Source organism: Calonectris borealis, chromosome 2 (assembly GCF_964195595.1).
Source record: "Calonectris borealis chromosome 2, bCalBor7.hap1.2, whole genome shotgun sequence".
Taxonomy (NCBI): domain Eukaryota; kingdom Metazoa; phylum Chordata; class Aves; order Procellariiformes; family Procellariidae; genus Calonectris; species Calonectris borealis.
Genome location: NC_134313.1, coordinates 88,462,391 through 88,484,001, shown reverse-complemented (window position 1 = coordinate 88,484,001; position 21,611 = coordinate 88,462,391). Strand labels below are relative to the sequence as shown.

Below are 21,611 nucleotides of genomic sequence, written 5' to 3'. Positions count from 1 at the left end.
ATGAAAGCACTGTTTTATCCAGGTTTTTTGTGTGGTTCCTAGAGATACTAATTGGTATTGCAAGCAGAAGGCAAGAGCAGTGAGAGATTGCCAGTGAGAATGCAGATTAGCAACAACTATAATATAATATTCTGCCTGGCTTTGATTTTCCTTCCTCTGAGGCCTTCTTGAATGGCATGACTACTGGGCAGCTGTCATTCTCTCTTACCTTTTTTTCTATGTTTCATCAACTATGAAAAAGTCTACACTGTTGAGTAATTTCAGTGAAAGGGGCTGTGAAAGATCCTAAGACCTGATGTTCAGAACAGGAGAAGAATGGCCTCGGTTAACATCTCTGCCTGATTAGTTGCCATCTGTACTGAATTTGTAAATGATTTTGGAGTTAATGAAGTCACACTTTGGAGAGAAAATGTACTGGGGGAAAAAAACAAAAGCGCCCTACCTTTTAAACAAAAAAACCCGACCTTTTAAACAAATCCTCCTTTCTTGCATTAACAATTTTTAAAGTTTGTATTTTACAATATTTAACCCACACATAGCACCTAATGGGCTTAATGACATGATACAGGACAAACTGGGGGAAAAGAAAAGAAAATTTAATACCACAACTGTAGGTAAAGCTTTTTCTTTTTTTTTTTTTTTTTTTTTAAAAGCACTCTTGGCCAAGCCAATAAACTCAAAACTTAAATTCAAAAGTCCAGTAGATCCTGTAGTTTTTTCGTAAGGATCTATCTGTTGTCTTTCCTCCTTCATGCAGACTGTGCAGACCACAGAAAACATCTCAGATGAATGCCAAGGTCTGGGAAATTTCCCAGACATTCTCTTGTTTTCTTCCTTTTACAGCTCTTTTAAGAACAAGTTTATCTATAATTACATGGTATTATTCCAGGCTTTCTTAAGTCCAATCACTGTGTCAGTTCACTTTCAATTACACTGGAAGATCTTTACTTCCCAAGCTAAAAAAAATAAATACGCACACATACCAATATGGAATAATCATTCCTTTTACATTGTACCATGAGTCAGAGCTATTTTCTTGCTTGTTACCTGATCCCTCTCCTTGCAAATGTCATTACTCTGGAATATTTTCATGCTGTACACCATGGATGTTGCTACTTCATTACTTGCTGCTAAGCAAGGTTTGGGGGTGGGGGAGGAGATTAAGAATGGAGGGTGCTGATTCTCTACAGTCTTTTTTCCTTCTCACTCTCCACTTTGTCCTGCTTGCCAATATGTGCATTGTTTAACTATTCATTCTCCAGACGCTGTGAGCCACACGTAGACCTTCAGGATGCAACTGCTCATGCACCAATTACAAATGGATTCCTGAATTTGCCTCATATCTCGCATCTTTTGAAGACAAGGCCTGCTCATGCTTACCCACACCACTTCACTCAATACTTCATCTGACACATAGCTTTCCTCATTTGGGGCAGCAAAGCAGATAGGTTTTGGTGTCCTGTACATAAGAAGCACTTACTATTTCAGTGATGTCAGTTTTCAGCAATTTCTTTCTGGAGAAGAGTGTCTCTCCTGCATATCTCTTTAACAGTTCCTTATACATTGTGTGATTCATTCTCCTATTATTTATCAGTCCTTGGTATTTATGTTTTAACAGTTTACCAACTTCAACTTTTCATATGTAGTCTCACAAACTTTAATGACAGCCAGCACGAAGTTTTAAATTCATTTTATTCATATTTGGAAGTGACATATGGACCCTTCTTGGTCTGCACATCCTCTCTCACATAATAGCATAGATAACTTCTGTAAAACATTGTTAGTCTTCCTACGGACTAAGGAGATTCTGCTTGTTATTTCATTTTCTAGTTGCTTGTCAGTCCACACTCAATTATGTTAATGCTCTATTACTTCAGTTATATAGCTATAATAATTTAAGTGTGTTTATAGCTCTTCAGAGCATAGCTTTTTCCTACAGGTAGGAGCTTACTACATTTTTCTTGTCTACCACACACCCCCCTGAGCAGCTGAGCAGCTGAATGATTTCACTTGGCTAATAGTAAGTCCATTACTATTCATAAACTTGATGACCTCATCAAATAGGCTTGAAACAGGGTACATAAGTACAGGATGCAGAATAGAAGCCTCTCAGAAGAGGATAAATGAAAGGCCACTCAGTATTGTACCTCGAGACTTCAAAAGATGCAATTTGCCTCCTTGCCTGTCACATACTTACTCTGCAATCTCAGGTGATTACTTTGTCTTTGCCTGAGTTTCTTAGTTATACAGCCTAGAATAACAGACTGGAATAACAGAATAATATTTTATTATTGTGTTCTGTAGAGTAATAGAAAAGAGTATATTCCTTCTCTGCATCATGGATGAAGCAATAATGAATGCCATAAAGACTGCTAGTGTTGCTGTAACTGTAATGATCCAAGGACTTATAGATGAGGTATAGCTTTTTTAATAAAGTCAAAATATTTTACTAGCCTGTCTGGCTGTATTTGGAAAAAAAATTACATTCTTTCAGGCATAGAGGTCCTTTTTTTACATCTGAAATAGAAAAAGTGGACTTAAAAGACTTGTCGTGGTTTAACCTGGCAGGCAGCCAAACACCACACAGCTGCTCGCTCACTCCCCCCCCCCCCCCCCCCCGCCCAGCCAGACGGGGAGAATTGGAAGGCTAAGAGTGACAAAACTCGTGGGTGAGATAAGGACAGTTTAATAGAACAGAAAAGGAAGGGGGGGGAGGGAATAATGATAGAATATACAAAATGAGTGATGCACAATGCAAATTGCTCATCACCCGCCGAGAATGCCCAAAAAACCAGCGATTGCTACTTCCTGGACCACACCTCCTAGTTTATATACTGTGCATGACATCATATGGTATGGAATACCCCGTTGGCCAGCTGAGTCAGCTGTCCCAGCTATGCTTCCTCCCAGCCTCTTGTGCACTTGGCAGAGCATGGGAAGCTGAAAAGTCCTTGACCAGCAGGGTACTTAGCAACAACTAAAAACATCAGTGTGTTATCAACATTCTTCTCTTACTAAATCCAAAATACAGCACTAGGAAGAAATTTAACTCTATTCCAGCTGAAACCAGGACAAGACTAAACAAAAGCTGAGGACAATTTCTCTAATTTTAATTAGATAGCCATCAAGTACATGAACTCTGTAAAGTTTTTTTCTGTAAAGGAAAAAAAAAAAATTATAGTTGCCACCAATGAAATCATCTGGTATGAGAAGGGTGCTGAAGAGAACAAGAGATATTTAGCTCTCAAAGGAAAGAGAGAGTTAGGTAGTTTATAACCTGAGGACACACAGAGGTTAGAAGGGAAGGGAGAGAGATTATAAAGTTCAATAAAACCAGAAACTCATTTGAGTCCATTGTTTTTGGCTTCCAGCTGAGTTTTGAAGTTTTGTTCCTGGTTTATCTTTGAAAGGTGTTTTGTTGGTTTCCCTTGAAAATTGGGAGTGAAAGGCCAGAGATGGAATGACTGTTTTGAAAAAAATGTGTCTCCTGAAGCAGCTGGGTGTAGTCCTTAACCAAATAACTGTGCAAGTTCATTCTAGTGCAAAGTGGTTGCTGATTTCCACCCATGTATTTATCAGAAAAGCTACACTGTGCAAAACATGTTACGTTATGGGAAAAAACACATGTAGAATTCAGTGATCTATTTCTCCAGAGGAGTGTTCTTGTTGGGAAGAGTTCCTCTTCGCATTATTGAGGTGGGTATTACAAGTGTTCTTCAGCACATTGATTTTTTTTTTTTCCTGAAATAATAATTTTTAAGTATTTGTTTTGTCAGTGTTCTACATAGGTGACATCTGGATGGGAAAAGTAGGCACCTCTTTATTGTCTTTCAGTAACTGTCTTCAGACTATTTCTGTAATAGTCCGATATTATTACCATTTTCTCAGATGCTATGGTCATCATCAAAAAACATAACCATTAACCTACAGCATATAGAAAACCAGCAAACCAATATATACATTTCTGTATAACCAGCAACCATGAAAGACATGTCAAAAAAAGTTGTACTATACAAATATGTTCTTAAATATAATCAGATTTGCTCAGAGAATATTTCTGAAATCCACAAATTTATCTGACTTTTCCAGCTAAGCTTGCTAGTCCAATAGAATCTATTGTGTTGGCATAATGTTTTTTACCTTGAAGACTGAGACAGTAACAGAGATTGTATAAAGCATAGAACTGTACAGATATTGCAGGAGGCATTCAGAACAGTCTTGATACAAGTGTGGAGCCCAGGGTCAGAATATGCATAATTTCATTTATCTGATCAATGTGTACCTCTATGGTCTTATACAACTGTGCCACTATACGTATAAAGGATGTTTACCAAGTGTGAAGAGCAATCTGAGTGTCAGTATAATTATAGTGCTGGTGGAGTTTTACAGTACACGGAAACATTTTTAAGAGAAGTTTCTTTACCTCCAAAGTTTCTAATTGGCCCATGTCCATCAGCAGTTTATGCCCTTATGTGATGCCTTGAGTGATGTGTTATTTAAAAGCAGATATCTCTTTTCAAAACTAGTCAAGATGCATCCTTTTCATTATTGAGATATGCAAAAAAGGTGAATTTTTATTATGTGAATTGCAGGTCTTTATAGTTAATCCTGGTGCAAAACTAATTTTGAAAAGATGTGAGCTGTAGCCTGCTGTGTAACGTTTTAAAGCCAGGACCATTTGGGGAAAAATAGGGTGTGATTTTCTAATTAACTGTTATCATCATGCGTACATCGTACAACTGATAGTTTGACATTGCATAGGCAATATCAAATATTATACTGCCTAAATTGAATACCTTGTGTACAGTACTTCATCTTGTTGCAATGCACTATAGATGGTATAATGTTAAGCACAAAAGGCTACAGATATACATATATCTGTATATACAGATATATATACATATATATACACATATATCTGTACATATATACAGATATATATACATATATATGTATATATATACACATATACTGTATATACAGTATACATATATGTAATATATTCTTAAAAGGTTTCTTATCATGGGTTAACATTTAAAACACCTTACAGACAAGTTATAAAGGAGGCTTTATAATTCTGACTCACTAATGGTGAAGAAATTATCATAATTTTATCCAACCATGGCAAACCAGTATAAGAAATGCTATTACCACTCCCTACATTTTTTCTTTTTTTTTTTTTTTCATTATTTCAGGTCATCCTGGCCCGACAAACCGCAGTCACCCCATAAAGGGACTTTTACTTTGCTGCATAAACTGAGAACAATACCAAGAGCCATAGCAGGACTTTTTAATAGGCTAAAATAAGTATAAAGGAATTGAACATAAGGTGAAATTCCAAGCACTTTAAGAAATATTTATAGTAAAAAATTCCAAATGCATTGCAAATATACCTTCTTGTAATTCAAGATTTATTTTTTTAATGCCAAATATAACATTTATGGGATTTGTGAATAATAAAGTGCATTTTTCAATACTTACATGTCTATTCTAATAAATGTGAGAGATACAATCATATGCTTTAACAAACTTTCTTAAAATGTGATCCTCTCTTATCTTTCAACTGTCAGCTTCCATGAGAAATGGTTGTTTCCATTTCTTCCTGTCTGCTAAGAAATAATGTAATCCTTCTGCTATCATCTAATTAGCAGGAATGGGACTATCCATGCTGTAGGCACAGGCACTAACACAAGTTTGAGGAGCCACTGTGTAGACATCAATGAACACTTTATTAAATTACACAGTTTTCTAAGCAGGCACAGTCTCTCAATGCCCCAATTCTTTATGCTTTAGTGAACTGCCTCTGCTCTCTGAAGCTCTAAGGTTTCAGCCTGAGCTGAAGATATAAACTCCTGATGAGATTATGGTGAGTTTTTAGATTTTTGGCACGCTTCTGTGCTTATTCTATTTCTCTAATAAGGCTTAGAGTTTGCTGGCAGGTGAAAGCATTGGGTAGCAAAGACTAGGAGATTTAAAATTCCACCTGCCCTGAAGGGAAAGAATGTCTTTTTTGTAACTGTTCAGCATTATTCATTACAATTCACCCTGTTCAGGAAAACCCTTCCGTACAAGGAGAAAGAATATTAAGTCCCCAGGTCTAGACATTCAATGATCTCTCAGTTTTGGCTTTTGGCAAGTTCCAGACAGAATTTTCTGATCTTTTCATTTCCAGAAAAATCATGCTCTGTCAAAGATGGACTGAAATTAATATGAAAAAGAAAATGGGGTATTAACAAATTCTGTTTAGTATATGCTCTTGTGTCTAAATTACAATGTTATAGTGATGCAAATAGATTTACTTTCTCTGATAAATCACTATTTTCCTCCTATTCCATACGTCTTCAGAGAAGAAAACAACATTCTAGAATTTGTTGTTTGCTATTTCCCATTAGAATGGGTCATTGTCCTCCTCTCCACCATCACTCTCTTCTCCCCTTCCCCTAACATGCATGCTAAATATCAGAACAGTTTGTTTTTTTTTTTTTTAAATTGTGAGGTGTTTTGTTTTGTTTTGTTTTAATTAAATAAACAAAGAAAGAAAAAAAGGAAAAAGAAAGTATAATCAAATACTAAAAGCTGTAACTGTTTGGTTTTTGGCTTTTTTTTTTTTTTAAATAAATGAAGTAGAGGACTACCTTCTTTATAAAAGAAAAAAGTCTGCTAGTAATGGAATGTGGATGTTTTAGAAGGCAACATGGCCACGGGCTAAACACAAAGGGGATAATCAGCTAGGAAGAAGTACATGGGGTAAATTCAGGGTGGAGTAGGAAAGGGGTAAATTCAGGGTGGAGTAGGAAAGAGCTAAATTCACTCTCTATCTGGGAGAATATAGCAGACAATTGATGGGATAAATGCAACTCCAAAATCTTATGGAGGGAGACTCAGAGGACTGGCACAGACCTTATCTAAATGGTAGGGAACCATTTAGTGGCTAGGACTGTGTCATTGGATGTGGAAGAGCATGCTACACTGGCTGGCAAGCAAGAGAATTTAAGCTGTTTTCAACCCACAACAGTAAATCTACAGCCGCTTTTGAGATGAAATTAGATAAATGGAAAAGGATGGGGTTGAGCTGGAATGAATAATACATATTCATATATAGGATAATAGGGTTGCCACTGGTAACAGTGGCACCAGAGGTAGGAAGACATAATGAGGAGAAATAATGACATGGAAAAAGATGGGATAGAGTTCTACAGGACAGAGCTTGAAAAGATCTTGAGAAATCCTCTGGTCACACCAGCTGCAGGCAGCTCATTTCTGAAAGTAGTTCACTCAGATTGTTCTTCCAAACTTTCAGTCACATCTCATTTTGGCTGCCCACTACTCCTGCAAATATATAGGAAGTTTTTCTTAGTGCTTAACCTAAATCATCGTTGTGCGATTGAAACCAATTGCTTTTACTATCATCTGTGGTGTGCATTGAGAATAATTTCTTATTTTCAACAGTGTTTCTGTTTCTGAAAATTACAGTCTTACCACCTTCTTAATATTTTTTCCTCCTGTAGACTAGGCAAATAGGTGTAGTTGTTCTTTCCTCAAAAATAACACTTTTTTCCTAAACATTTTGTTGCTAGCCTGATTTCTCATTATTTACATGTTGGTACTGTGATGTTCAAACCTGGACAGCATTTGAAATGAGGCTGTGTGGAGAGGAAGGATTATTCCATACTTCTTATAAGTATATAAGTATATATAAGAATAATATTCCTGTTCACATATCTTCTTTTCCCCCTTTTTTTTTTTTAAAGATGAATGATAAAATATCCACCATATTAAGATTGTTCAGAACTACTATATTCTTTTTCCTCAATTATTTTCTCCAGAACTGTGCCTAGGTAGTTTCCTCCTATATTGTGCAACCTATTATGATCTTTCCCCTTCTTTTTTTAAATCATATCCTGCACATGTCAATAATTTCTTTAATTTTTTGAGAATACTTCGAATTTTAATTGTTTTTTTTTAAAAAAAAACTCTATAAATGTATAAAATTTATCCGTTCTATAAATTTATTAACTTAACTTTCTAATTGTTCATCCAAATTAAAAATACTGGGTAGCTACCAAGACCTGTGAAAGTTAACTCACTATATATAATCAAATAGGAAAGAGTAATCTAGAAGGGAGAACAGGATGCAGCAAGGAATGAAATGCTATGGGGACCTCACAGGGTACAGAAATGATAAAGATCTATATAACTTTTGCATGTCCACAAGTCACCTACCACTTTGTCACTGCTGCATGCATAACTTCTCTCCCAAAATTTTAGGGACAAAGGTAAATTTAAATGTCTAAATAGAGAATTACCATAATAGTGCGCTACTTTCGATGTCTTGCTGTGAGAAAAAGTGAATTCACCATATATAGAGAGCTAAGAATTATTGTTAGGTTTCCAAGTAATCTAATTAATACAGAAAAGCCTCATTAATAAACAGTCAAAATTGTTATGCAAGACAACTTACCAATATCTTCTGCCTTTTCTCTGGTGTTCTGCTCACCCTTTCAATGTCCTGTTGTGTCTTAAGACCGAGGGTTTCAGTCTTCCTTAAGAAGAATAAGGAAGAGTTGCGGTGAGGCATCCGGAGAGCTTTACAGGGAGGAGGACAATGTTCCCTGCAGCAGGGGAACTGGGAAAAGCGAGGTGTTAATGCTTTCTTCATCCTCAGTTTAGTGTTCGCTTGAGGTTATTTTATCAATTTTTTGGCTATCAATCACGTTTACTGAGCTACCCGTGAAGGGCAGACTGAATCTTTAACCTTCCACTTTGAAATCAGTATAGTGCATGTTAACTTATTTTCTTTAATAACAATTAGGATTTGTACCATATAAATATGCTTAAAAATAAGACATAAGGTATGCTTCTATGTAATCTCTCTGTTGCCTAAAATATTATTTAACTTTCGTAGCAAAAGTTGTAATGCTCAGTATTTCCTTTTCCTTTGTTTCTTCTGCTTGTGTTTCAGTCTTTCTCCCCATGAACTATGAAAATAATATGAAAACTCTCAAGTATTTCTGATGATTGGGAAATATGATTACTATTACTAATTAAAATACATAATTCCTGAAATGTTAGTTGCTTTTTTTAGTTTAGCATCAAACTATGCATACTCAATTCAAATTCCTAAGTGGATCAAGGGTTGCAGGACTTCATAAAGAGGATTGAGTTCTAAAGTTCAAAGGTATAGCTGACTACTTTGCAAGTTCATGTTATAATCTAATAACTCGAAGTGTGGCCACTGCGGTGTGTAAATGTTCCGCTGGAGGCTATGAAATAAGCAGCTTATTGACAATTTACCAATTATCTCCTTATTTCAGAACGAGACAATTATTACATTATGAACAGCTTTAGGCAACTTCATTGGGATATAATAGATAAAGCAAGGAACATAAATCTATAATACAAGGAATGATGAGATTAGAATCCATTAAGGATTGATCATTTGAAAGAGCTCATTTGTTTGCTTCAAGTACTCTTAAAAACCTTTATAAAAAGTGTTGTCGTCTTTTTCCCTTAAGGAGCAACTTACACCTGTAAGTTTCACTTGCAGAGGGAAATATTTTGTTGTGTTTTGAATAAGAGTCTCTTGCAAAGGTGTCTGTTTAGAGTACTTGCTTCATCATAGTGTGCTCTAGAGCATTAGAACTTTCTTCCTGTTTTTGATAAAGAGATGGCAAATAAGTTAAAACACTAAATTAGCTGAGCTGGAGGGTCTTCTGAGGCTCATTGAATATACAGCTTTTTCTGCACTTAGCTGCCTTCCTACTTCAATTTTCACTAGCTGGTTAAATAGTTCCTATTATTTCAAAACCTAGCCACAGTTTTGAATTTTGTTTATGTCATCATAAGCCAGCAGTCAGAGATCTAATAAAATAGAGAGGCACCTTACCAAATTACCTACTTTAAGGAGGAAACCAAAATGCTAGCAATTGTGTTTCATGGCTGATGGCTGTAGCCACTTTGAAAGAGGGTCTGCAGCCTGTGGTGGTAGCTCTATACTGGTGGCTGGAGGGGGACCAAAGATTTGGAGAAATGGGGCAGAAAATAAGAAAAGTTTCTCACTGTGGTTGTATATAAGAATAGATCTATTGCTGTCACCTCTGCAGAGCAGAGAACAAGAACAAAACATGCTCCAGTGTCTTCCATTGTAATAAAATTAAAGATAGTTCTTTTCAGAAAATTCCAATGTAGTTTAACCTAATTTGTCATGAAGCATCTTTGGTTCCACAAATATCTTTCTTTTGTACAAACATAGCAAAAAAGGATTGAAAGACAAGATTAGAGATGTGAATAGGTAACGGCTCCCAGCTGAAACAGAAATGGTAAAAACAGAAATGGCATTGCATAAATATCTTTCTTTAAACAAGCTCTTTGAAATGTTACACAATTAAAATTCAGTTCAAGTTTGACCAAGGTTAAACATGGAACAAAAATCATAAATTGTAGCTATCCCAAGTAAAATTTTTTGCTGTTCAAATTTGGTCTTCACAGGAGAAAGAGAAGTTTACTAATATTAAAAAAAAAAAGAATAGACAAGCTTTTGATCCATATTACAGTTTCTACTTTAAATTTAATTCTGCTGACTTCCAAAAGCAGCTATACATTAATACAAAAAGACAGACAAAAAGAGGAAATCCTTTACTAAAGAAATAACATCTCAGCTGTAAAAGATCAACCTCCTGAAGCAACCAATAAATGGAAGTCTAATTGAGAAGAAGTGCATCAGTTAAAGGTATTCATGGCACACCATGTGTCCGTTAAATCTCATAGGTTTCAAATGGTATGAAGTATGTTTTAGTATTACTAGGAGGCTTGCATGACAGAGCAAGAAAAATATATCATCTTCCAAATTTTGCAAAAATTACATTTGAAATCACATGAATACAGTAGAAGTTGCATTGAAACATTTTCTTCTAAGTTCTGAGGGATATAGAAGTGATTAACCTATGGAATCTGAAAACTGCCTAATTGTTTTAAAATTGATAGCTGAAAGCTAATGGTGAAATGATTAATAGCTTCAGTGATGATTCATCCACCTCCTCCATACTAGAGATTGTTCCAAGAAAATTCATTAAAAATAATTCCAAACCAGAAACCTATATAAACAAGAACAGAGTTAGGCACAATGTTCCTCTGTAGTAACTTTAATGTAATTTAGAATGATATTACACAGAAATATGGAACCTTGCACATATTTGGTAGTTTTTAGAAAGCTTTAAATTTTTTAAAATTTTTTTTTTCTGTATTTCTTTTCTGTTGTGGGAAAAAGTTGAGAAGTGATCTTCTGCAAGAAAAGGTAGAAAGAGATTTGAGGAGAAAGACTGGTGAAATAATTTCATTTGAAACTATTTAAAGCTATTTAAAACTATTTCAGTTCTTTAAAAAAAAACCACTTACTTAAAGCCAGCAAAACTATTACAGTTCTGCTGAGTTCTCAGACCCTCTTCCAAGATAAGATTTTCACCAAAATTTAGACATTTTTCCAATTAGTTTTCCAGGGAATTAAAAAAACCAGATGATAAATTTATCTTCCTCTGTTTACTGCTCCAGTCTGGCAGGGTAGTACAGACCCAAATATGCAATGTATTACAGAACTGGGACTTCTGTCTATTTTCTGTAGGTATATATTAAAAAGTTTCCTTCATCTAACTTTCTTCAAACAAAATTGTTATTAGTTCAGTCTGTTTTTTCTTGTTTGCTAGCTTATTTTTAAAGGTAAATATTATTGCTTTACTGTAGATTACTATCAAACTCATTACATTTAAAGCAGGAAGCTGAACTCTAACAGGAGTCTCAAAGGAGGGAAAAGACCTTGCTGGTACGTACATCCATTAAGCAGCCATGCTTGCCAAGTCCATGTGTATTAGCTGCTTTTGTAACTTTAACAAATTTGATCTGAGCTTTCATTCTGCTGACCTAATTTAACAAGAAGGAAATTCAATAACAACCCCTAATATTGAAGCATTATTTCCCAAGAGGAATTTAACAACACTTCTACATGAAATAATAATGTGTGAATAATGGAATACATATATACTGATGGCAACAAGAAAGTGAAAAAAGAACAAAAAACCCTACATCAAAAAAAGAGAAAATATTACATCTCTCTTTCAAAAAAAACCAGTAGCTTTCCAACTTTTAGGGAAACTAATATCTTGAAGAGCTAATTTCAAGTTTGAAATTCCTATGGTCTTTAAGAAGAAACATTTCTATGTATCTGAGAATAAATCATAGTCCTCCTCTCTCACTCAGTATACTGTTGTTTCAAAAGAACATAAATATGAGTTGTGATAAATAATTTCCAAGGTGGAGGACCACAACTCCAGTCTGTACATGCTGATATAATTTAGCATATGTTATTAGTGGTTTATATTAGAACAGATTGTTCTGGGTAGTATTCAAAGTTCACAAATCAAGTAAATGTCAAAGTTTTAGGAGAAAGGAAGAAGGGATAAATGAAACAATACATAACCTGGTGTTTATTTAGACAAATGGAAATGAACGTCTGTGAGTTACTGAGAACAGCCTGGGGGCTGAAGTCCTTGAAAGGAGTGGCTTTGAGAAGTTCTTTACTCTTCCAAATGTTGGAGGAGAGGGGAGAATGTTCTCCTGAGAGAATTTAACTCTGAAGACAAAAGCTGGTTCCTGGACTGAACTGTTCAGTTATTAACACACACACACACACGCACACATACACAGTGTCTTTTAACTGTAATAAATCATTACATTTCACAGGCTTTCCACTCTAAACCCCTGATATTTTATTGCAAACTTTTAATCAACACAGACTTACTGGAAATATCTTAAGTAACACATCAATATCAAACTGAAACTCAGAAAGAATTTCTGAAAGTTTCACATAGCTCTACTTGGAAAAATAAAAAATATTTAAGACGATAGTGAACTATAGTATAATGTTATTGAAACCAGAAGACACATGGGATTGCTGTGTGCAATGATACTTATCTATCAAAATCAGAAAAGAGGAGAAAAAACCCCTCAAGCTTTTTACTATTTGAGTTTTGTGCCACATATGGAAGAATATATAAGGAACTGTAACTACCATCCATGCATTTTGTTTTCTGTGGGCATGCTAAAAAATAAACACAAACCACCCTGACTAAAATTTGCAGAAACTATACCCTATTATGAAGACAAATCATAGGTTTTCATTATTTACTGAAGGAAAACATTACCAAATTATCTCATTAGCAAAAAGTGTTACTCTTTAAATGCTGGGATGGAAGTAAAGTGAAGAGGACCTGGCTAAATTTGTCTTGCTGAAATAACATCTCATGGTTCTGTCAGAAGAAGGAAAAAATAAAAGAAAACAAAGCAAAACAAAAAAAAAAGTGGAGACAAAGCAAAGATTAATTAGGAGAGGCTTGCCTTCTTTCTGCAATATCACTTCCCACAATCAGATTAATTTCAGTACTTCCAAAATTAAAGTTATTCACGATACTTGCAAAACAGGCCCTCATTTTTTAAATACTTCCTACATTTTAAGGCTAAGTTTGCATCACTCCATATTGCAAGATCATCTCAAGAACTTTTTCTATTTAAAAGTTTGCTTCTTGTCATGTTGTATTTCTTCTGATGCATATGATGTTCTCTTTTACCATTTAAAACACCCTGGAGAACTAGTGTTTTACCATTTCCTCATTTCTAAAACTACTTTGTGTTGGCTTTTCAGTTCTCTTGATAGTAAGATTAATAAAACACTGGAATTCTTGTAAATCAAATCAGGTGGAAAACATTTGAAGCAAAGGCAGCAGTATTTAACGTGTAAGTTTCAGCAATATTAATCCCCCAGTTTATATAAAGAACACACTTAGAAGTTTCTAAATTGAAAGATTTTAATGGGGAAATAGTTGATCATCTCAGGGCACTCTTACTCTTTCTTAGGAAGTGTTTTGACAGCAGCTACCTAACATATTCACAATGTTCTCCCTATCTGCATAACCTTTATATTCCTAACCAGGTTGCTTTTTATGTTTTGTATCTGCAGGGTACAGTAGCAGGGATGTTGGACACTAGGGAGTGAATGCATTTCAACTTACATTGTCTCTTCTCTGTTTACTTTCAGGACTTGGATACTATGTACAGTTCAGAGATGAGTTGCTGGAAACTGCCTGGCTACATCAGCAACTAGGGACATAAAAAGCAAGTCAAGAAAAACAAAACTGTAGCCTCCATTGCAGACCAGCTTGAAGAGCATCAGCAGTGGAGAACTATGACAATACAGCAACTCCTATTGCTTCTGCTGCTCTGGATGTGGCTGCCTCACCCCTGCCATACAGAAATGCTGTTTAGAAGGACTCCTGATCTCAGACCCAAAAGCTTTGGGGGACGTGCATCAGGGAATGATGGAAAATCAATTCACCGCCAGAAGCGAGGCTGGATGTGGAACCAGTTTTTCCTTTTAGAGGAATACACAGGATCTGATTATCAGTATGTAGGCAAGGTAGGTTCCCCATTAAGATTTCTGTATAACTGTCAAGTTTACTTATCTTTCTACAGAGTCCTAGTTTCTATGTATTATTCTACTGCGTAAACAGCAGATTTCCAGGCAATATATAATTTGTCCTGCTAGAATCACTAAATTAGGATTCCTAGTTAAAGTTATTCAGAAACATTTGAATGAAAGAAATGAAGATATCTTTGACGAATTTGTTTGCTTTAGCACATTCCTACCAGCAGCCCATTCAGTATCTCTTCTGTATCAAAGCATATTTTATAATTAATTATAAAATTATTTTTCAACTCTTTGAATATTTCACGTTTCATACAAGTTAATGCAGTCTTTTTCTGTGCTTATGTTTGAAGAATGCAACCTATTTTGAAGAAAAATTATTCTTCCTCTTTTATTCTCTCGGTATTTCAATAAACTGCAGTGAGTAAAATTCATTGACAACCATGTGATAGAAATGAGGTGGTTAGAAAGTGAACTACAATAGAAGTCGACAAAACTGCACATGTGACTGCATAGAATACTAGATGCATACATAAAGGACACTGGAAGTGTCCTTTAAATTATTTTCAATTGATGCTTATGTTTTGCCATGTGATTTATTGAAAAATATATAACACATAATGCCACAACAACATTCAAACAGGTACAAGGAATTAATTCAAAATGGTAATTTGCTTGAAAGTGGAAGTTAGTCTCAGCAGTAATAGGCACCAGTTAGCACCAATGGTTGGTGATAAACACAGAAATTTCTTTTTCTATAATCTAGATTTTCATTTTTTACATGGTTTCGAACTTGTAAAATACTGCAGAGAAGTACTGACTTCTTGAAAATCACAGAATCACAGGATAGCTGAGGTTGTAAGGCACCTCTGGAGATCATCTAGCCCAACCTTCCTGCTCAAAGTAAGGTCAGCGAGAGCTTGCTTAGGACTATATCCAGTCAGATTTTAAATATTTCTAAAGATGGAGACTCCACAATCTGTCTGGGCAACCTGTTCAAGTGTTTGACTACCTTCTCAGTAAAAAGTTTGTTTCTATATTTAAAGGCAATTTCCTGTATTTCAGTTTGTGCCTATTGCTTCTTGTATTGTCACTCGGCACCACTGAAAAGAGATGGGGTCTGTCTCCCTCACTCCTTCCCATCAGGTATTTAGGTACATTAATAAAGTCCGTGCTGAGCCTTCTCTCCTCCAGGCTGAACAGTCTCAGGTCTCTCAGCCTCTCCTCACATGAAAAATCCTCCAGTTTCTTAGTCATCTTAGTGGCCTTTTGCTAGACTCTCTCCAATGGCTCCGTATCTCTCTTCTACTGGGGAGCCCAGAACTGGACACAGCACTCCAGATGTGTCTCACCAGCGCAGAGCAGAGAGGAAGGGTCACCTCTCTTGATCTCCTGGTGATGCTTTTCCTAATGGAGCCCGGGGTGCTGTGGACCTTCTTTGCTGCAAGCGCACATTGCTGGCTCATAGTCAGCTTGCTGTGCACGAGGACCTTGAGCTTTCTGTAAAACTGCTTTCCAGCCAGTTGGTGCCAGCATGTACTGGTGCACGGGATTATTATATTATAAAACGTTTATTGGAAGGATTAAGAATGTTGGGGGGTTTGAGAAAGGAAATGCTTATTAAAATTTATGAAATTTAAACACTAAGTAAAAATTTAAGAGTGGAAACTTATGAATGAGTAAACTGCGTTTTTGTTTCTACTTTTTATTTGTTGCTTTGAGTCTATAACTTTAGCACTAACATTTGAATGATACAGCTATTTCCAAAGCATGTTGAGAGCCTTATAAATAGTCATACTCTTATCAAGCGTAAAGTCATGCCTCCCAGGTGTTCCAAAGTATGTAGGCCCATTCCTCAGTCCAGGCCAGACTGATAGCTTACAGAAATTAATCTTGCCCACAAAATAAGAAGTGTCACTGTATCAAAACACTATGCTGTTGTATTTGGAAGTGTATTGCTCCCAGAAATCCCAGGAAATAAATAGCTTTGCAGAGCATCCTGAATTTCAAATTATTTAGGCTCTTTCAGAAACCTGTTGATTACTTTTTTTGTTGCATTATTTTTGAATGTTTGTGATCCCAAATCATAAAGTGTGAGTGAGTGGTGTCACTTAATAATTTTCTTCCAGTCATGATGAGTGAAGGAAGACTCTTGAGAAGGAAAAGAGTTAACATTTTTATAGGCTAACTCATCTGCATTAGAAAAAGAGAGAGAGATGTTGATAAACACAGAACTACTTTGGCTGAGAGAAAATAAGTGTTTGCAAATGGCAAGTGCTAAGTAAAGATAAGTAAAATGGCAAATAAAAAGTACAGAACTGAGAAGAAACTTGAGGAGCAGCTAAGACTGCACTTTCACCTTTTTTGCTCTGGTTAAAGCAAAAGAATTGCTAATTTGAGCAAGCAAATTTAAAATTAACCTGAGTATATAAAGTTGCCCTATAGTAATTTTCTGACAAGTTTGGGAAAAGTATAAAAAACACATGCAAAATGAAGAGTATCATAGCATTGTATTTGCACAGGGAGAGTTTTGCACAAAAGAAGCAAAAGGAAACAGAGGTTTTATGTGGAGCTAAAAATTGTTTGTTACTCTAATTAATGTTTTAACAGTCTGATAGCCCAAATTCTCAAATTATTAGAGAAAAAAAAGTTAATTATTAAAATCGTGGTACATAAACTTTATAGTAGCTATCTCTTTTCCCTGGTGTTGCACTCACCTTTCCAAAGGCCATCTAGGATGTATAGTCAAATCATTTCTGGATGTTTCCTTTTATCTGATTTTATCCAAAGCCAAAATTATTTGGATAGGTGCGTGACATAAATGCCACATTCCTGTTAATTTCTTCACAACATGTTTGGAGATGGTGTTTGGAAATTATGTGAGATAGTAAGAGCACAAGTTAGAATTCAATGATTCGTGGTCAATGACTAGGAGAGAATGTTTGTCATAGAGAGGTTTCAGTCAAAAATAAGTACTAAGTGTGATTTTAAAAACTGAGAATAATAGTTAGAAGACAAACATACCAGTGAAAGGATCAGCAGAAATTCCAAAACTGAGGCTATCAGATTCATCTGGATTTGTGATTTACATTTGCCTGCTTTCTGAGCTCATGATTGATATATTTTTTCTTGTTTCTTATCCTGCATCTATATATCTGTCAAGGGAGTTTGAAAACCGTTGAATATCACATTATTCTTGAAACCAGTGTCTACAGTTCACAATGCAATTTATGCATTCATTTATTCACTGTTTAAGTCAGCTTGAGAAGGTTCTACTAGAATAATATGATGGAAATGAGGTTCAATGAATGAATGGGACACGTAATCCAGTAACAGCTGAAGAGCTCCTTATTTAAGTCAAACATTCTTGTGAAATGGTAGCAAAGTACATATTGACTGATTATGGACATACACTGGTTGCTTCAGGACAGTATTTATTATTATTATAAAAAAGAAGGATGGTCATCCTTTCCTTCATGTAATACATAGCAACCTGAGGGTAGAAATCAAAACTATACAAGTGAATTTTGTAGACGCAGAACCTCAAACAATAATTACAACAGTAGTTTCTAGTAAAGGCTGAAGCCATAAAAGAGCTATGTGAGAAATCAGACCTGTATATGTATTACACAATTTATCTTTGAGCTATCTTCGCAAAAATATACTAGAACACAATAATTCTGAGAAAAGGTACTTTTCCCAATTTCAGAGAAACAATGCAGGGATGTTCAAAAAGAAGCTTAAACCGCATATCAGAAAACACATTTTATTCATATTTGGGGTTAGAGTTATGGTTAATACTTCCTCTATGTCTTTTTCTGTGCAGGAAGTCTATGTATGCTCTATTATTCTTTCTTAACATACTGAAAGCTGATTCACAGTTTTAATTTCTTTTTGTTACTGTATAGTTTCAAGGCCCATTTATTATTTTTCAGATAAAGTGGTGCAATTACAAAGTATTATGTATTTTCAAACTTGTTCTGAAAAACTTCAATTTATTTTGAATACATCCAGAACAAATATTTTTCTTTTAAATCTAAAAATTATACTCTAACAGCTGTCATCTAAAGAAAGCACTACTATGTACCAACAGTGTCTTAATCCATAGTCATTCAAAAATAAATTTACAAATAAATTCTTCATCCACATTAAAGTTTATTTTCCTTCTTTATTATTTCACCAGATTTTGTCATTTGTTTCATTCTTGCAGATATTTTTCCCACTTTACTTTCTGAGATAGATAGTGACCTTCCAGCAATTTTCATCACAGTAGTTTTATTGCATAAAGGATCAACTGACATGAATTTTTCAGTACTTTGAGAGACTGAAGTTCTTAGTTACACTGCAGTGTTTTTTAGTATCTCAAAAGATAATTTATCATATATTTGCACATAAATTTATATATAATTTTGCAAGTGCCATATTAGAACTGTTACCATAAAGGATTATCTTGGCAGTATTCATAATTGCATGCTTCTAATTGCACCCATTATCTTTGACGATGTAAAGAGCAGAACACGTCAACCTCACTTAGTTCCCTTCAGTTCAAGAACTCCAACACAGACAGGATTCTGAGGAAGGGACTTGGAGTATTAGTAACATATGCATACATGACACAGTTTCAAGAACAATGGTTTGTAGCCTATCTTTTCCTTTTAGTAACTATCTGTGTCTATTGACACCGTGGGTGATTGTCCTGGTTTCAGCTGAGATAGAGTTAAATTTCTTCCTAGTGCTGTGTTTTGGACTTAGTATGAGAAGAATGTTGATAACACACTGATGTTTTCAGTTGTTCCTAAGTACCCTGCTAGTCAAGGACATTCAGCTTAAAAAAACAAAACAAAACAAAACAAAACAAAACAAAACAAGCATTGGGAGGGAGCACAGCCAGGACAGCTGGCCCAGCTGGCCAACGGAATATTCTATACCACGTGACATCATGCTCAGTATATGAATGGTAGGCGTGTTCCAGGAAGTAGCGATCGCTACTTGGTTATCGGTCAACGCAGGTGGTGAGCAATTGCATTGCGCATCACTCATTTTGTATATTTGATGATGATGATGATGATGATGATGATGATGATTATTAATATTATTATTATTATTTTCCCTTTTCTGTTCTGTTAAACTGTCTTTATCTCAACCCACAAGTTCTTCTCACTCTTAACCTTCCAATTCTCTCCCCATCCCACCAGGGGCAGGGGAAGTGAGCGAGCAGCTGCGTGGTATTTGGCTGCCTGCCAGGTTAAACCACGACAGTCCTTTTTGGTGCCCAACGTGGGGCTCAAGGGGTTGAGATAACGACACATCTGACCCGAACGGGTTAAAACAAATTTGTTATAAGCATTCATTATATCAGTTTAGTACTCGTTGGTCACAATGTTGGTTTATTTGCCCCCAGAGCTGTTGGATCTGTTCTTGGAGTTTTGGTATGTCACACCATACTGGCTGTATATACTACTGATTATCAGTATTTATGCGGGGTTTATCATCTCTGGGAAATGGATTAAGGTCATCGGTTTGCTATACTGTGTGACATTGGTTTATGTTATGATAAAATTATTGGTCAGGAGGCTGTACTCAGCACTGCTGTCATTCCTGCTCTTCGGGAGCTATCTTTTGGAAACTATTAATAATTACACTTTTTACGTCTTCTCCTTGGAGAGCCAATTTACCAGGGGAGACAGCTTCCTTCACCTTCCCCTTCTCCTCCAGGCTGATTACAATAGCTCTTGAGGATTTTGAATATCCTTGGGATGTTCAAACCAGCACGTTCCTATTGCTATGTCTCCTGAATGTGTTTCAGGCCTTGTTTAAGGTTAAACAACTATTTAAGAATACCACGCAGAGATCTGCCTCGAGGCTGGATAGTTACGACTGGCAGGGTGTGTGGGATAGTATGGGCAAGTATCTAGGACAGTGGTCACCTCCAATGTTTTGGAGCTTCACCTCTGAACAAGTGCAGAATCCTGAAAAACTAGTAAAATATTTAGAAAACGTATGCTGTCACCCTGGCAATTCCAGAGAGACCCAGATTACTGCAATGTGCTGGGGCCTGGCCCATGCCTACCGAGCCCTGTTCAACACTATTCAGAACCCTCAAGGGGGACAGAAGGTCTCTGGATCTGATGACAAAACGACGAGCACTGCAGCTACTCCAACCCCTGCAACAGGTACTACAGCTGAACCAGAGGACCAACCCTTGCTGGTATCAGTCGCTCCTGTACAGAAGAAGAACTCTTGGAAGCGAAAGTCAGGTCATTTAGAAAGGGATGATGGAAAAGCAGGGCCATCACGAGGAGGGGAGGAGGAAGAGGAAGAACTCGTAAACGAGATGGAAACCACCCGATCCCTATCCCTGAGTGAGTTGCGAGATATGCGGAAAGATTTCAGCCATCGTCCAGGCGAGCATATTGTTACCTGGCTGCTCCGATGCTGGGATAATGGGGCCAGTAGCCTGGAATTAGAGGGTAGGGAAGCCAAACAGCTGGGATCCCTTGCTAGGGAAGGGGGCATTGACAAAGCGATTGGGCAAGGGGCACAAGCACTCAGCCTCTGGAGGCGACTCCCATCATACGTGAAGGAAAGGGTATCCCTTCAAGGAAGATGTTACATGCCACCCACTATGGAGAGAGGTATCCAGTACCTGAGAGAATTAGGCGTGCTGGAGGTGGTTTATAGTGACCTGGACAATGAGCAAATGCCCAAAGATCCAGATGAAGTCCAGTGCACATGACCCATGTGGCGGAAGTTGGTAGGGAGCGCACCAGCGTTGTATGCCAGTTCATTGGCAATACTGTGCTGGAAAGAGGAAGAAGCACCAACGGTGGATGTCATGGTTAGCAGACTCCGGGAATACGAAGAAACTGTCTCCTCCTTCCTTGTCTCAGCTGTGGAGAAACTGTCCTATTCTCCACCTGTACGGACCAGTATCTCAGCCATTAGGAGACAGCGTTTTTCTGCTCAAGAGAGAGGATATAGAAAGTACACACCACGGGGCACCCTGTGGTTTTACCTGCGTGACCATGAAGAGGACATGAGGCAGTGGGATGGAAAACCTACCTTGATCCTAGAGGCACGGGTACATGAGTTGCAAGGAAAAACAATGACACAAGGGGGTTCTCCCAGGAAAAATGCTGCT

General features: G+C 36.5%; 1 protein-coding gene across 1 annotated transcript in view; it reads left to right on the top strand.

Annotated features, from left to right (window-relative positions):
- Positions 1-21,611, top strand: part of CDH10 (cadherin 10) — a 127,334-nt gene that overhangs the window by 29,009 nt on the left and 76,714 nt on the right. Inside the window, exon 2 of the mRNA XM_075142501.1 lies at positions 14,084-14,461. Within this exon, the coding sequence (XP_074998602.1) occupies positions 14,231-14,461 (231 nt within the window). The 5' untranslated portion in view covers positions 14,084-14,230. The remainder of the gene's footprint in view (positions 1-14,083; positions 14,462-21,611) is intronic.